We start from the raw sequence: 18,204 nt of genomic DNA on the forward strand, positions 1-18,204 counted from the left end.
AATGCTTTTATTCAGCAAGGGTGCATTAAATTGATCAAAAACGACAGTAAATATATTTATAATGTTACAAAAGATTTCCATTTCAAATAAATACTGTTCTTTTTAACATTCTATTCATCAAAGAATTCTGAAAAAAATGTATCATGGTTTTCACAAAAAATACTGTTTTTAACATTGATAATTAGAAGTTTCTTTTGCAGCAAATCGGCGTATTAGAATGATTTTGAATTATATTGTGATTTATTATAATAATATTTCACAATATAACTTTTAACTGTATTTTTGATCAAATAAATGCAGCCTTGGGGGTGCTTTCAAATACATTTAAAAGATCTGTAACACTTTACAATAAGGTTCCTTCCATTTGTTAACATTAGTTAGCTACATTAGTTAACATAAACTAACAATGAAAAATACTTCTAAAACATTTATTAATTTTAGTTAATGTTTATTCCCACATTTACTATTGCATTATTACAATTAAAACGTGGTTCTATTGAAGTTATTTAATAGACCTGAGCTAACATGGACTAACAATGAACAGCTGTATTTTTATTAACTAACATTAACAAAGATTAATTAATACTGTAATAAACGTGTTGCTCATTGTTAGTTAATGCATTAAATATAGTTAACAAATGGAACCTTTTTGTCAAGTTTTAGCAACAAATCTTACCAACCCCAGATTTTGAATGGTAGAGTTTCCTCAAATAGTATTCAGACACTTAAATCACCCTTAAAAATATATGAACTTCATTGCAGAGGATGCAAAATATGAAATCTACACCTGTGATTCCTCCACTACACTCTAAAAAATGCTGGGTTAAATACAACCCAGTGCTGGGTAAAATAGGGACAAACCCAGCAATTGGGTTGTTTTGACCCAGCGGTTGGGCTACTAGGTTGGGTTAAACATTTAACCCAACCGCTGGGTCAAAACAACCCAATTGCTGGGTTTGTCCCTATTTTACCCAGCACTGGGTTGTATTTAACCCAGCATTTTTTAGAGTGTAGTGGAGGAATCACAGGTGTAGTTCATGATATAAACCTTCATTTTGAACAGTATATTTATTCATCAGTTTTTAATTCAAAACCTCTTTCTGTAAAATGTTTTGCTTGAAAAGTGCGCTCATACTATCCTTTCTTTAACGTCATTGTATAACGAAATATCTAACCAAGTACCATGTAAGTTGTGTCTTAAAAAACTTTTTAGGACGCTGTATATGGGAAAAAAACGGATCATTTAACCCTTTAAACTGGGATGTACTGCTCCAGTGATCCATTTTATGTAGCTGAGCAGTAAATGAGCAGTAAATCTTCTGTTTAAACCTTTTTTGCATGCACTTATAAATAAAATATCACAACCTGCATAGATTAACATCTTCTATATATGAATTATGAAGATCCAGCAAAGTTTTCAGAGATTACGTCCAGCGCTTCTGGTTGTTTAGACCAGCAGCAAAACACTTTGGCTGTAAGCCAGAGAGCGGCGCTGAATGAATGTGCCAGCTCGCAGGCAGTCGCGAGGCAAATATTAGTGCAGCAGAGGGAGGTGAAATGGGACACTTGGACACCAGCCAGTGCCTCAGCATCCCCATCTACTGCAACATCCCATTTATGATTATGATCTCTCTTCCATTACAGTTGCACTTCTCAGTGTTGCTGCCGGATTGAACGTAGTGAGGCTCCTGTAAATTAGAAACTGTGTTGTAGGATTGGAAACACAATATGGCTACATTCACACAGCAGGTTTTCCGTCTTGTTTGGAGCGCTAAATATGGTTCTGTTCATACACAGTTCAGTTTTAAAAGAGAATAACTAATACATTATATAAAAGTGGCTGCCTTAAATCTTCAGGAGTCACAACTACATTTTGAGAGCGTCGTCTATAATTGAATCGAAATGCTGACATAGAGTCTGATGAAATAAACTAAATTCATCAATTAAATGTTTTGCAAATTTCAAGTTGTTATTTTGATAATTAAAATGGAAAATGCAAAATAGAATAGAACCATAAATGTATTATAAAAGTGGTCCACATAACAAGTCTTCTGAAGCCGTGCGATAGTGTGAGTAACACTGAAAATAATTTAATCCTAAAGCCTACTGTACCATATCTGATATGATTTATCCGTGTATTAATATTCCTCTGGTCATAGAGTTGTTTAGATGGATGCCGAGGCTTTTAGGCCTTTTTTGAATCTGTGATCTCTGACTCAGTTCGTTTGCTGGCTTTCATGCTACAATACGCTGTGTTTTCCACCAACTGGCAACCCGGGGTGTTGAAATCCTATTGGATAAACTGGCAGTGGGCGGAGTCACACAGAGCAAAACAAAAACAGACATTCCGACACTGAACGCACATTTCAGAGCAGAATAACTGGCTGTAGCATTGTTTTTCAGAGAAACGAGTATGTGAACTTTTCTAAATATCTGCAAACTTATTATTTGCTTTAATACAGTCAAAAAATTACATACAGCACCTTTTCTTAAAAACTAGTCTGACCAGATAGGTTAAGTTAGCCAAGGGTTAATCTGTCTTACTATTAAGATTCAAATTAGTCCAGTCTTAATGAAAAAACTGGATGACTAACTTGTAAGACTAGTCTAAGCAGTTCATGCAACTGGCCCCAGGACATTTAGAGAGTCACACCACATAAAACAACTCTTGCTTCTTTGACGACTCCTGTGTGTCTGCAGGGGTTCGATCAGAAGAGAGGAGGATCCTGGAGAGGGCCGGCTGTGTTCAGAGCCTGACGGTGGGTGTGGCTCCAGTGGTGGTGGTGATAGCCAGCGTGTGCACGTTCACTCTTCACATGGCTCTGGGCTATGATCTCACCGCAGCACAGGTAAAGCCGTGCTAGTGCTGTCCGCTTTCTGCCCGAGGCTCGTAAACAACCTCGAACCTGAACTCACAGAGCCCTGTTTTCATTTCTGTCACGACCTGCAGGCCTTCACCATCGTTGCTGTTTTCAACTCCATGACCTTTGCTCTAAAGGTCACGCCCTTGGCGGTGCGTGCTTTATCCGAAGGCTCCGTGGCCGTGAAAAGATTTCAGGTCAAAAACACATCCACATCCACAAACGAACCAAAAATTACTGTTCCGCCATTATTTTCTCACCCTCATGTTTTTTCAAACGTGAATTAATTTCAGTAGATCGCAAAAGGAGAACATTTGAAGATTATCCACGCAGCTCTTTTCCAATGCACTGAACAAACAGGGACTGGGACTCCAAAAATGACAAAAAGCACCATAAATGTATAATAAAATTGGTATATATATATATATAAGTTTTCTGAAGCTGTGCGATAGTATAACACTGAAAAATTATTTACTGTATCAAGTCCTCTAAATGATCAAGATGATCAAAACAATATTTATAATTTACTGCATGACTTCTGTCTTCTGACTGATACTTTTTATCAAGTAAAAGGCCTATTAGTATAATTCAGTTTTCAGGACAAGGTTCATGTGTCTTTTTGCTGTTAAATCTTTACTGGTTTTTATAAAGTAAATGTAAGAATGAATAAAATGTATATTTTTAGTAGTATTTCAAGATGAACATTTACTGAGATCTTACTAAAGATCTCACATATGCTGATGATGATCTCACTCATCAACACATGCAAACTTTATTATTATTTATTTTTTAGATTTTGCACTGGGCTACTTTGATGATATGTGGGACCTTAAAGTAACAGTTAATCCAAAAATGAACATTCTGTCATCATTTAGGGGCCGTTCACCCAGAACACATCTTTGCGTCTAAAAACGCGAGACGCAGCGCTCATGAATGGTTTTAAAAAAACACAGTGCAGAATGCCTCCTCTGCCATGTTTGGTCAAATAAAACAGTTAGCATGCCAACTTGCTACTGTAAACAAAAGCTTTGCTCCACCTCCGGTTCTTCTGATTGGTCCACTGTTTCGGAACTGACATTGATGAGTGGCGCTGCCTGTAAAAGTTGAAATTATTTTAACTTGACATGCCGTCTTAAAAACGAGGCACTCAGGTGATGACACGAGACTCGAGCACAACTGTCATACACGTCCGTCCAGTGCGTTTACATAGAAAAACAATGGAAAAGTAGTGCACTGGAATAGAAAAACGAGTTATGTGTGAACGGCCCCTTACTCAATCCTGTATGAGTTTCTTTCTTCTGTGGAACATAAAAGAACATATTTTGAAGAATGTTGTTGAACAAACGGTTAATGATTCCCATTGACTTCCATGTAATTGTTTTTTCCATACTGTGGAAGTCAATGGGGACCATAAACGGTCCCAGTCCACATTCACTTTTATAATAATTAAGATATAGATATTCTGCAATATTTCTCCTTATGTGTTCACAGAAAGTCATTCAGGTTTGGAACAACATCATGGAGAGTAAATTATGACACTTTTTTTTTTCTTATGGGAGAACGTTTCCTTCAAAGTGTTTACTAAACAAGTTTGGGATTCCCTGATTTAAAGGGATAGTTCACCCTAAAATGAACATTTCGTCATCATTTACTCACCCTCATGTTGTTCCAAACCTGTATTAGTTTCTTTCCTCTGTTGAACACGAAAGAAGAATGGTGGAAACCAGACAGTTGCTGGACCCCTTTGACTTCCATAGTATGGAGAAAAAAAAAAATACTATGGAAGTCAATGGGGACCAGCAACTGTTTGGTTTGAAACAACATGAGGGTGAGTAAATGATGGCAAAAATTTCTGGGTGAACCATCCCTTTAATGCCTCCTATTGCGCCCACAGAAGCTCTTCTTGATGGAGGACAGGGAGCTGATCTCAAACAAAACGGAAGATCCCTATAATGCGGTGGAGTTTAAAGACGCCACACTGGCCTGGGAGAAGACCAGCGGCTCACAGGGGAGAAAGAGCCGAGCCCAGCAGAAAAGAGGAGGCATGAAGAGGGTTTTGAGGAGGGAGAAGCTGAGCTTGTACATCACCACAGAGGACAGCAAAGGGGAGAGCGAGGAAGCCAACGCAGAGCACCTCCTCACACACATGGAGCAGGAGAGCCCACAGAGCACCATCTCCTCCACACAGAGCATCCGACCTCCGCTGCACAAAACCCTGCACCGCATAGACCTCTGCATCCGGAAGGTACTGCGATACATCATGCGCGGTTTTACGATTGCTGCATAGCACAGTGTCAAAGGTCAGATGGGTTTTCAACATTTCTCATCATATTCAGACAAAAACGAGGTTTTCATGGGATGCTCAAGTGTTGCATGCAGCAAACAGTTCATGAATACAGCGTTTATGTAGAACTAGTCATAACTAACTCTACTGCCATAAAATCTCTGTGACGTAATTTGCTGGCCTGCTTTCTGCGCTGTACACCAGGGGTCACTGGTTGGGGTTTGTGGAGGAGTCGGCAGTGGAAAGAGCTCGCTGCTATCTGCTCTACTGGGACAGGTGAGAAATTACACGCACTACTGTTCAAAAGATTGGGGTCAGAGAGAATGGTGTGTGTTTTGTTTGTTTGTTTGTTTGAAGAAAGAAAGAAAGATATTAATACTTACATTCAGGGAGGATGCATTACATTGGTCAAAAATGACAGTAAAAACATTTTTAAAGTTTTCTATTTCAAATAAATGCTGCTCTTTTGAACTTCTATTCATCAAAGAATCCTAAAAAAAAGTATCAATTTTTCCACAAAAATATGAAGCAGCACAACTGTTTTCAACATTAACAATAATTGAAATGTTTGTTAAGCAGCAAATCAGCATATTAGAATGATTTCTGAAGATCATGTGACACTGAAGACTGGAGTAATGATGCTGAAAATTCAGCTTTGATCACAGAAATAAATTATATTCACATAGAAAACAGTTTTTTCAAATTGTAATAATATTTCATAATATTACTGTTTTTATTGTATTTTTGATCAAATAAACATCCTTTGTGAGCATAAGAGACTTGTTTATTAAAAAAAAAATGTTAGCAACCATAATCTTTCAATGGTTAAAACTTTTAACTATGCATAATGCTCTGTTTTATGTATTTATATCAAGGCTGTAATCACAATAGACATAGAAAGGAGGATCATCAGTGAATAATGCCTTAACTTTCAGTGTCTTTGGAAGACTATCATACAAGACATATGGTACAATGTTACACTCTAAAAAATGCTGGGTTAAATATAACCCAGCGGTTGGGTTGTTTTGACCCAGAGGTTGGGTTCAAAACAACCCAACTGCTGGGTTCGTCCCTTTTTAACCCAGCGCTGGGTTATATTTAACCCAGCATTTTTTAGAGTGTATAGGTATATGTTCTTTTTGGAGCTGGACAGCTGTTGTTTTAGAGAAAGGATGAGCGTTTCTCTTTATGAGTTCCACTGAGAAAATAACAGCATATGGGTTTGGCACGAAATTAGAGTAAATAATGAAAAACCTTGATTTTTTATAACCACCCCTTTAACCATCATAAAGCAGCCTGGACATAAAGCAGCTGGTCCCCTCAGCAGGACGAAAGCAGATGTATAGGTCTGATTCTCCGCCTTCTGTCTAGATGACCCTTCTTGGCGGCTCAGTAGCTATAAACGGAGACTTCGCATATGTTGCTCAACAGGCCTGGATCCTCAACGATTCCCTCAGGGAGAACATCCTGTTTGGAAGAAAATACATTGAGGAGAAGTACGGAGTGTATTCATGCATATACGAGTTCTGCATAAAAATGACTTTGGCCTTTCTTCTAAAATTAAACAAGTTTTGTGCTCATCTCTCACCAGGTACAACGCAGTTCTGGAAGCCTGCTGTTTATTTCCTGATATTATTGAGCTGCCATATGGCGATATGACTGAGGTATTATAACGCTCATAATATAATCTCTGACCTCGACAAACACAATCAAAGCACAAGGTCGTTCAAATCTCACTCGTATGATATCTCTATTAGTTTGCCGTTGAAACAAATGCAGTGTGATGATTAGTGTGGCTGAAGTGAATGATCTGCTGTAGATAGGAGAGAGAGGAGCCAATCTGAGCGGCGGTCAGCGGCAGAGAGTGAGTCTGGCCCGTGCGCTGTACAGCGAGAGACCCGTCCTTCTGCTCGATGACCCCCTCAGCGCCGTCGACGCTCGCGTGGGATCGCACCTATTCCACAGCGCCATCCGCCGTGCAGCCAAGAGCAGGACTGTCATCTTTGTCACACACCAGCTGCAGGCAAGAGGCTATGAATGCATGTGATGTACCGCATAGACACAGCACAGACTGGGACAGGAGACATTGTGCTCATCCTTTATATAAGTTTGTGGATTGAATACGGTTCGCACGAGAGGCTGTGTTTTATTGCAAAGGCTGTTGTTAGGCAGTCCCTTCAGTCATGACTATAACACAGCATGGCTTTAAATGCCTTAATGCACTTATCAAATATTTTAAAAACCAATTAGAATTTAGGCCAATACGCCAAATACACATTTATTGTTATATTGTCGTTTCATTATTTTTGTAGTTGTTATTTTAGTATTAAGACTTTAGTATTTTTATATTTTCAGATTTCATATTCATTTTGGTTTAAGTTTTAGTAATTTTGTCACTTGCTTTTGTCTTTTTTATTTATTTATGTTTTTTTAATTATTATTTCACTTTTAGTACTTCAACTTCAACTTAATTTATTTCGGTTAGTTGCCAAGGCAGCACTTCTAATTTTCATTGAAGTTTTTTTTTTTAATTGTATATTATTTATATTTCCTTTATATTTATATTTTATTTTATTTCAGCTTTATTCCAATTAACAAACCATTTTTAATAGTTAACAGTAAAACTTCTGATAAATGGCAGATGAAAATTCTATTCTGTCATGTCTGAATTTTATATGTACATATATAAACAAATATTTTATAAACAAAAAACTAAAATTAGTCATTTTTAATGCCATAACATTATAATGAGATTTAATGCCATAACATTATAACATTTTTTTTTTTATGTTTTAAGTGGGCATTACATGGCGGATAGGTAATCTAAAAAGGAAAAAGTAGAGGAAATTTTAAAAAAATCCAAAAGCACGATTTAAAACATATATGATGATATATATCCAATATTTACTGTTACTGATCAATAAAAAATCATAATAAACATTAAAAAAAAATTATTGATAAGTGATGGAATATCATGCATTCCTATTAAAATTTTTAAAGACACAAAAATTTCCCTTAAAACCTTTTTATTATTGAGCAAATGAATCTAATATGATATTAATATGCTTAATAAATATTTATCTAATACTTATAATATGTCCAATATTTACTGTTACTGATATGTTACTAACATTTACTGTTAATATGATATTAAAATGCTTGGGGATATATCCGATATTTACTGTTACTGATAAATAAAAAAATCTTAATAAATATATAAAAAATAAAAAAAAGATTAATGATGGCATGTCATGCATCCCATATAAAAAATTTTAAAACACAAAATTGTCTCTTAAAATTTTTTATTTAATGAGCAAATGACTTCTAATGTGATATTAATAGGTTAATGTAACATAAGGCCTCCTCACGGTATTTTGTGACGCTCTGTGTCCGTTCCCGCGGGTGTGTTTATTCTGCAGTTCTTGCCTGAGTGTGATGAGGTGGTGTTAATGAAGGACGGTCAGATAGCAGAGCACGGCACACACGTCCAGCTGATGGAGAAAGGCCGAGACTACGCTGCCCTTTTCAACAGCGTGCAGCAAGAGGTGCGATGCGCCGCCCTATGGGAAAACACCAGGGTCACACGTTCACAAAACATCCTACATCACCCTCTGCAAAATGCATGAACCACGGGCTGCAGAGCCACTGGATTTGAAATGTTAATTCATGCCGTGCTTTTGTCATTTATAAATGAATTGATCTGTAGGAGTAACAGCCGAAGGACATTGTCACTGATCTCTGTATTAATGACCCAGCAGCCATTGTTCTGGCTGATTTGTTCTGTTAATCAGTTGCAGGCTGCTCTTTACCAGGTCTCGCTCTTTCTCTTTTTCTTCATCTTTTATCCAGAACCTAGTGAGGAAGAACCTGAAAAACAAGCAGAGGGCCGTGGAGGAGAGCAGCCCGCGGTCCCTGCATGTCAGCCCTGCAGCCAAACCACATACTGAGAGCAAGAAAGGAGGTGAGGAGGGTTTAATCCAGTGCTTCTCATCTGCTTTTTCTTCAGGACTTCAGTTCTGTATTGGATGACTGTGGAGATTCATTATAATAACTATTAACATACTACCCCAAAAAACAAAAACAAAAAACATTGAAAATAGCAGAAACTGCATATGCATTTTTTTTACCTGTTCAGATTGTCATGTTTTGTGTTGATGCATTTTTGTTCATTGTTAATTTATTATAAATATATTCATATTTATAAATACATTATATATATATATATGTGTGTGTGTGTGTGTGTGTGTGTGTATATATATGTTGATTACAAATTTATATTTACATTAAAATTTACAAAATTGCATTGTGTGTGTGCATGTGTGTTAATGTTAATGTAACATATTAAAATACATTAAAATATAAATATACAATATGTATACACTATGAATTTTTATCAGTAATTAATTGCAAAAACACATTGTGTTTGGCACAATCATTTATTCCAGTCCTTTGCCACCACGTGACCTCTTTTGGGAAGTGTAGGTTTGACAGTCGGTGATGAGTCACTTCTTTGTTGTTCTTCTCTCTTTCTGTGGTCTGATGTGCCCCTCACAGATCAGCTCATGCAGGCGGAGGAAAAGGGGAGCGGGGCCGTGGCCTGGCAAGTGTACACTACTTACATCAAGGCTGCCGGAGGGCCTCTGGCCTTCATCGTAAACATCCTCCTCTTCCTCTTCACCACCGGCAGCATCGCCTTCAGCAACTGGTGGCTCAGTCACTGGATCGGGCAAGGCAGCGGGGTAAGACCAAGGGATGATTCAGCCAACAATAACAACTCACTCATCTTCACTTAACTCACTTTTTCTTCTGTGGAAAACAAAAAGAGAAATTCTGATCAGTATGAACGAATCATTGAATGAATCATTCCCGTCATCCTATGCATTGACATGATCTGACTCAAAAGAATCATTTGTCTTTCATCAATGTGCAACAGAGAATTAGGGTGGATTTCAATTATTTCGTGAATAATAGCTTAAAGGGTTAGTTCACCGCAAAATGAAAATTCTGTCATCATGTTTACAGCATTTCAAATACATCGAAATTAGAAACTGAAAGACTCTTTTGAACTGGTTTTTGCTTGTGAATCGCTTGAACTGAATGATCGAAGTCACTTGAGTTTGAATCAACCGGAGTTCCAGCGTAAATGACTCACTCAATTGAATCGGTTTGTCTGTTCCGCTCTTCGCTCCTTCAGCCATGTTTACTACTACTGGCTTAGCTCACTAGTTTTATGAGATTAACTGAAATGAGAGAAAAAAAGTATGATGCTTACAAATAAAACATCCAGACCTGGCAGCCCTGCTCTTCAGAAGACTTTGATTAAACTGCTCAGTTAATATGGATCTATTAATTTGATCTCTTTACAAACATTTTGAAGCATCAGAGTTTTGGGTGAACAGACTTTCTCTGTAGAGAGAGATTTGATTAAAACATCTTCATTTGTGTTTTACGAAACTGAACGACAAGAGGGTGGGTAGCCTAAATCATGACAGAATTTACATTTTAGAGTAAAAAAAAAACCTTTAAAATTGACCATGACACTTTTTTTGGTTCTTTTGTGTCCTTCTTTTTGAAGCTTGAAAGCTTCATTACACATTCGTTATAATTGCAAGGAAAACAGAAACAGGTCAGAATCTCTCATTTTGAGTTTCACAGAAGAAAGTAAGTCTTCACATGTTTGGAAACGACATGAACGACAAAAACGACAAAAAAAAAAAAAATGATGCCAGTTTTTATTTTTGGGTGAATTATTCCTTTAAGGTGACAAACCACCAGCTTTAATTGCCGAGTTTTGATGCCTAGCCGAAACGAACATCAATCCCGAATCTAATTAGAAGTGCCAGACTCCACACGATTTACTCAGAGGGACAATCACGGCAACAGATGTTGCAGTTAACTCACATTCTGTAAAATAATTGAGACTGGGACTCGTGCACGCAGTTCAGATGGTTTGTTGGGAATCTCCAGGGATGGATCATGTTTCCAAGGTGATGTTCTTTTGTCCCTGCAGAATTCCTCGCTGCTGCAGGGGAACGAGACCGCCGAGAGCGACAGCATGCGACTGAATCCGCACATACAGTACTACTCCAGGGTGTACGTCCTATCCATGGGGGCGGCGCTCTTCCTGAAGACGGTGCGAGGGCTGGTGTTCGTCAAGGTAATCTGGAGTTTATTTGTCAGCGCACCAGATTCCTCTGTTCAGGCTTCCTGTCTCCATTACACACAGCTGAATTTTTCATCAAACACTTAGGTACTTAGGCAGATGCATTTCCTCTTTACTCATGCACTATTCATCACTGGCTGAATCTACCTGAGAGAACCAGGTTAATCTGTCAAGGGGGCATCACAATTAATGCCTTTTCCCAAAGCGGAATCTGAATGTTATTGACAGGGCACGCTCATAGCACAGTGTAGGGATTTGTGACATTGACAAAAAATGATATCTCGATATGTTTTGGGATTTTTTTTCCGGTAACAATAATTAAACGATATTTGCTTAGTGTGTTTTTGTGCTGGTAATTTCAGTGTCTGGGGTAACGTGAGTTACGTAATCAGATTACTTTTTTCAAGTAACTAGTAAAGTAATGCATTACTTTTTAATTTACAAGAAAATATCCGAGTTACTTTTTCAAGTAAGTAAATCCAGTTACTTTGCTTTCCCATGTATTGACTGACAGCTCTCCTGTCCTCATGTTGAGAGAAATCAGGAGTGAGTGCAGAGACTGTGTGAACATGATGTAGTTCTAGACTCAATGTGAACATGCATTTACTCATATCACACAAAAAACTGATTCAGCATTCCTCAAAATAAATAAAAACAATGCAAACTCATATGACGCAAACTTGCATTAATTAAATATGTTAAATAACACAAATATCCTTTATGTATTTAATCCAATGTATTCAATGTCTTTGCTGCTGACCTTCGATGATCCAATTCAACCATGCTAATAAGCATGACTTCAGATAAACATAATATATGTGTTTATTTATTTTATCGCCGAAGAGTATTGAACTTTCTTCTCTTGCATCCTTTTCTTCATGCAATGCAGAATGGCAGCCCAGCTGAAAGGTTTGTTTGAGCTGCGCCCTCTACTGTACAGACGTGAATTTACATTTCCTTCAGGCTTATTCATTTCACTTTTAATGTTAAAGGGCTTTTACATTTGCCAAAAATATAACTTTTTTATGTTAAAAACAAACAAGTAAGCCCAGCCCAGATTTTAAAAGTAATGCAAAAGTAACATAACACATTACTTTCCATAAAAAGTAACTAAGTAATGTTATTAGTTTTTTTTTTAGGGAGTAACGCAATATTGTACGGCATTACTTTTAAAAGTAACTTTCCCCAACACTGGGTACTTAAATAAATACGACACTAAAACCGCCAGTAGGTGGCAGCAAGTCCCTGTCTTAATGAGTGATTCATTGAATCATTCATTCAAACAATTCATTCAAAATGGGTGATTTATTTAGAAACAAAGCGAGTGACCATTTCAGTGAATGGATCATTGAGTCATTGACTCCAATGATTCGTTCAAAAACAGATTCATTCAGAAACGAAACACCGCAGAGTTTCTCTGAGACGCACAAATGTTCTGCTCCCGCTTTTCATTGGCGAAACAGAGACAAACTGACAATATTGTGTCTAAAGTGTTACTCAATATTAACTTCTTGTTTGTTGAACTATAAAATCAATATCACATTGGCAATCGCACTCACGCACTGATGTGGCACTCTTCTGTGTGTTATTATAACTTAACTATATCGTATATTATAAATACATTTTTTGTTTTCATAACTTGAATTATAGGGTCATTTTAACTGCGTTCTTCTAATAGGCTTCATCACACAGTCAATGCTTCTGGACTCTCAAGACGTGTTTTTGCTTGTTTTTTTGCTTGTGAGTGACTCAATAGCGTCAGGTCGCATATCGTTAAAACAATTACAATATTATCGTACATGAGAAATATTGCACACCCCTGAGCACAGTGTACTTCAGTTTCAGTTTCATTGGCACACCGAATCCTTGCTCTGCAATCCATGACATAGTGTCTGCTTTTCTCTATTTTTTTCTGCTCTTTAATTGAAATTGCCTGCAGGCTAAATCCATTTATCTGTCCAGTGTCTTGACTTTGAGCTGGAGGGTTGAGTATACATGTCCCCTCAGGACCCCGTGCCCTCTTCTCCATTAAGCAGAGCCGACAGCACATTAGAGAGGTTATGTGTCTGTGTAATTGTGTGCCATTTGTATTCACTAATTCCTCGGTGATGGCTAATCTCTTTTTACCCAGTCGTTATCAATGTCTTTACTGTCACTTCTGAATTTAATAAATCCTCACTAAATGAAAGTATTAATTTCTTTGGGGAAAAAAAATCTTACTGACCTCCAAACAACACACATTTTCACTTAACCAATACACTTGTATTTACTCATATTTAAACAGATTCAGTATTCCTCAAAATGAATAAAAACAATGAAATACAAACTCAGAATATTACACAAACCTGCAATAATTAAATGTCTTCACAAAATCCTTTTATGTATTCTTCAGCCTGAGGCTTATTCATTTACATTTGCCAAAAATAGAACTTTTTTATATTAAAAATAAACAAGCAAGCCCAGCCCAGACGAGAAAAAGTAACGCAAAAGTAATGTAATGCATTACTTTCCTTAAAAAGTAACACGATTAGTTACTTTTTTTCCAGGGAGTAATGCAACATAGTTATGCATTACTTTTAAAAGTAACTTTCGTCAACACTGATATTAAATATGTTTAAATAACTTTAATTTGCACCAAAAAAGCTAGTGAAGCGGTCTCTGTCCTCTTAATTTAAATCATCTATTGTTTCTAACCAGATGTATCAGGAGGGAACAACTGTGAGCATTGTTTAAGCTCTTTTGCCATTCTGAAATGGGCCGTGCAAAGTCTTTATTCCAGTGAATATCTGTTATCAAAGTAGGAAATGCACCTATTTTCCTGAGGATGTGTGTGATGTCTCAGGCAGAGCCTCACAGAGCAGAAGCATTCCTGGATATTTGCCAAGGTTTTCCCTCGTATAAATCTAGCTATTATGGCTGTGTAAATGTTTGTGTGCATCCCTGACCTGTTTATTTGCATTATGGACCCTAACTAAAGAATTGTATAGGTTTTTTTAATCACCGGCCCATTTATTAGCATTTGTTGTGTGTGGGTGCATGCATTATTAACGCTGTTGTGTGTGTTGTTTTGTTGTTGTTTTTGCAGTGCACTGTGCGGGCAGCCTCGGTTCTGCATGATAAACTATTTAAGACTCTACTTCTGAGCCCCATGCGCTTTTTCGACACAACACCCCTGGGACGCATTCTCAACCGATTCTCCAGGGACATGGATGAGGGTGAGGAACCTCTCTTTTTCTCTCTTCACAAATCCTTTCACATGCAGGATGACGGGGGCTTCTCGAAGCGTTTTGATGTCTCGCTCTCTCACACGTTCGCTCTCTGTTCTTCCTCTTTGCGTAGTTGACGTGCGTCTGGCGATGCAAGCCGAAATGCTGCTCCAGAATGTGACGTTAGTGCTGTTCTGCCTGGGCATGGTGGGCGTTGTCTTTCCCTGGTTCCTGTTCTCCATTATTCCTTTAGGGGCGTTCCTCTTCATCGTCAACCGCATCTCCAGGTTTGGTCTTACAGATTTATTGGGCCAAACAGTTGAGCTGAGTCATTGTAAAAAGTAGAACCAAATATATAGGTCAGGCTGATTAATCAACAAATATGTGTGTTCCAAATCTGCCAAAAACATTATAGATAATAAAGATAATAAACATTATCTCTATATTCTCTATGTATAATATAATTGTGTTGTTTTACAATGTTTTTATGTATTAACCAAAATCTTATATTATTTGAAATTTAAATATTAATTTAAATAAATATTAATAATTTAAATATTTAAATGTTTAATTATATATATATATATGTGTGTGTGTGTGTGTGTATAAATAGTTAATAAGTTAAATGTTTAATTTTATATATTATACATACATACATATATATATATACATAGTTAATACATAGACTGTAAAAATTTGTAAATAAAACAACTATTGTAGAATGTTTTACCAAAAAAAATTATATTTCAGTTTTCTACCTAAATTTCATGTTTAATTACGTTTTTTTCTTGCCATTTATTTGTAATTGTAAAATTCACTAGCAAATTCTGAGTGAAAATTTCTAGACTAATTTTATAAAATGCTAAATAATTTTAAAGCTGACTTCATACACAGGTAATATTCACACAGCAGAATGCCCTCCATGACTTTGCAGAACTTTTCTCTCTGAAACAAACACTGAAGTGAAACTTTACTTGAGGTCTGTATACACCGTGGCCGCAGAAAGTGTGCACAAAGTTCAAACGGCACATAGACAATGCTCAAGCCACACTCACAAATGGCATTGCATCAGAAAATCATGAAAAATGCCAAACCTAGTGGCTTTTAGGTTTTAAAGGTTTTAAAAAGCAATAAGCCCCAAGAAGCTTATTGGGGCACCAAGCGTGTCACTATCTGTTCAGCTGTGCTATGCGCTGGCTGGCTGTGCGTCTGGACCTCATCAGCATTTCTCTCATCACCACTATAGCCCTCCTCATCGTCTTCATGCACGGCCGCATTCCTCCTGCCTACGCCGGTCTGGCCATCTCCTACGCCGTACAGGTGCGCCGCTCTCACATACTGTATATGAGTGGGGACGCTTGTAAGGCAGGACCGTTACTGTGCCGTGATTAATTAGCATTGCTCACTATTGCTCAGTTGTTATTCACTGCTCATTTCTTTCCCTTCCCACATCCAGCTAACCGGCCTGTTTCAGTTCACCGTGAGGCTGCTTTCTGAAACCGAAGCCCGCTTTACATCAGTGGAGCGGATCAATCATTACATAAAGGTAGAAGCTTCTGTGACACATGCGTGCTGGTTGTGTCAATGGCAGATAGAAAGGGACAGACCATTTATTATTCAACTGACACAGCGCACAAAAGACATCAGCTCTTTACTTTGCACAGGCCGCTGAGCCCAGCGGTCAGCGCGCTGCATACTGAGCCTGCTACATCCCGCTCAGCAGGCTTCATGGGACGCGTTTATTGCCAGACAGAGCATCATAGCGAATGACACAGCTTGTTTCAGGAGGCTCTTATCAAAGCAGAACAGTACAGCTGTCTTACTGTGGCGGAGAGCATTTTACACTGATTAATGAAGCCAATAATGGTCTCGCTGAGTTCTGAAGTACAAAGTATCCAACTTATTTTGCATTGCAAAAGTTAGGTTTTTCTGTGAGACTACCAATACATTAGCTGCTATAGGTAAATAACTAGAAGAGTAAAGAAGTGCAGTAAAACTCTTTGATCCGTTTGAAATAGCTTAATTTATGAATCAAATCAAATTGTAGTCTACAGGCTTGCCTTGCATTATGATAATTGTATATTAAATTTAAAGGGATAGTTCTCCCAAAAATGAAAATGTGCTGTTTAATTTACTCTCAGGCCATCCAAGATGTAGGTGACTTTTTTTCTTCAGCAGAACAGTAAAGAAGATTTTTAGCTGAAACTGTGGTCCTTAGTGATTCATAAAATAAATTTAAAAAGCATATCAAGAAACACAAAATGAATCCCCATGGCTCCTGATGATATATTAAGGTCTTATGAAGTGAAACGATCAGTCTGTGCAAGAAACCAAACATTATTTACAACGTTATTACCTGAAATCCAGAGCCTCAGACAATGGGTCCAGAGTGATGTCTGGTTCATGATCGAATCATTCTTTCGAACCGGTTCTTTTTGATGAAATAATTGAACCGGTTCACCAAACCGGACTCTGGAGAAGCTGTGCAGAATAAGCCTGCTGGCTGCTGTTCTTTACCTTTGCTGTTTGAACACACTTCTTGTGTATGAAAAGAACCTATAAATATAACAAAATTGCAAGAAAACTTGGCATCTACTGGCAACTAGGGCTGGGTAAAAAATATAGGTTTCTCGATATTAATCGATTCTCATTTTTCTGAAACAATATTGATTCTTAAATCCCAAGAATCAATTAGTCTAACCTGTTTTCAATTAATGAACGGAACATTGTTGCGCACCTCCCATTCAATAAATCTCAATAAGCTTTGTGTTTTGTTACTTTTGATATCAAACAAAGTCTCAGATTTCGAATTTTGTCCATTTTATTACAATATTCAATCAAATACCATTTTGGCGCTGTTTAATGTGGAGTGGAAGAGAAGCGGTAGCGCAAACTGATCGTCTCCTCCGCTTTAATAGCAGTTTCAGCACGAAATAAACATGAATGAACATCCGAAGGTGTTAAAAGAAAGAGTACAACTTACCGAAATCCGTCTCCTGTCTCATGTAATCAGTGTTTCAAAAGACGTCAGTATAACAGCTTGTGTTATACTGTCACATTTACATCAGAAAAAACAAACTTCAGCTAGAAAAATGAAGCACCATACAACATATTCATTATAATTTTTACTGTTCTTCAATATTTATGTTTGAATACATTCGTCAAGTTTTAATGACAGCCACCATTTAAATGTTTATATTTCAAAAAACGATTTGGAGTAGAAAAATAATTACGTAATTGTAAAGTAAGTATTATAACTTTATTATTATAAAAACTTCATTGAGTGTAATTTAAGTGTTTGTGTATAAATTAGTTAATTTTGTATTAGTTAACTAGAAATTAGTAGAAAATTTGCCATGTACTGTACCTGATATATATTCAAAATAATCACTATCGAATTGAATTGAATCAAATCGCAAGCTTGTGAATCCAAATCGAAACGAATCGTGAATTTTGTTCTCTGCCCTACTGGCAACTATAGATTATTTACAGCTATTTGATTCGTAAGGATATTGACGTAGCAACTGTTTTTGTCGTTAAGTAAGTTTCATTCATAATATTTCCCCTAAACTTGTATAAAATGTCATAGCACTATTGTCCTGCATAACCAGTAGCATAAAAAGCCTTTGAACAAATAAAAATCAAAACAAAAAGGCGCAAAAAAAAAAAAAAAAACTAGTTTTTCCCGTG

At 37.1% G+C, this 18,204-nt stretch overlaps 1 protein-coding gene across 1 annotated transcript in view; it reads left to right on the forward strand.

The window, feature by feature from the left end:
- LOC107756674 (multidrug resistance-associated protein 5-like) overlaps positions 1-18,204 on the forward strand; it is a 37,596-nt gene that overhangs the window by 13,592 nt on the left and 5,800 nt on the right. The window contains 15 exon segments of the mRNA XM_016573874.1: positions 2,671-2,849; positions 2,951-3,058; positions 4,756-5,106; positions 5,350-5,421; positions 6,517-6,641; positions 6,737-6,809; positions 6,965-7,168; positions 8,565-8,690; positions 8,995-9,106; positions 9,700-9,884; positions 11,156-11,302; positions 14,394-14,523; positions 14,648-14,900; positions 15,657-15,834; positions 15,971-16,060. Coding sequence (XP_016429360.1) covers positions 2,671-2,849; positions 2,951-3,058; positions 4,756-5,106; positions 5,350-5,421; positions 6,517-6,641; positions 6,737-6,809; positions 6,965-7,168; positions 8,565-8,690; positions 8,995-9,106; positions 9,700-9,884; positions 11,156-11,302; positions 14,394-14,523; positions 14,648-14,900; positions 15,657-15,834; positions 15,971-16,060 — 2,333 coding nt within the window.

Source organism: Sinocyclocheilus rhinocerous, unplaced genomic scaffold (genome assembly GCF_001515625.1).
Source record: "Sinocyclocheilus rhinocerous isolate Xijiao unplaced genomic scaffold, SAMN03320098_v1.1 scaffold892, whole genome shotgun sequence".
Lineage (NCBI taxonomy): Eukaryota > Metazoa > Chordata > Actinopteri > Cypriniformes > Cyprinidae > Sinocyclocheilus > Sinocyclocheilus rhinocerous.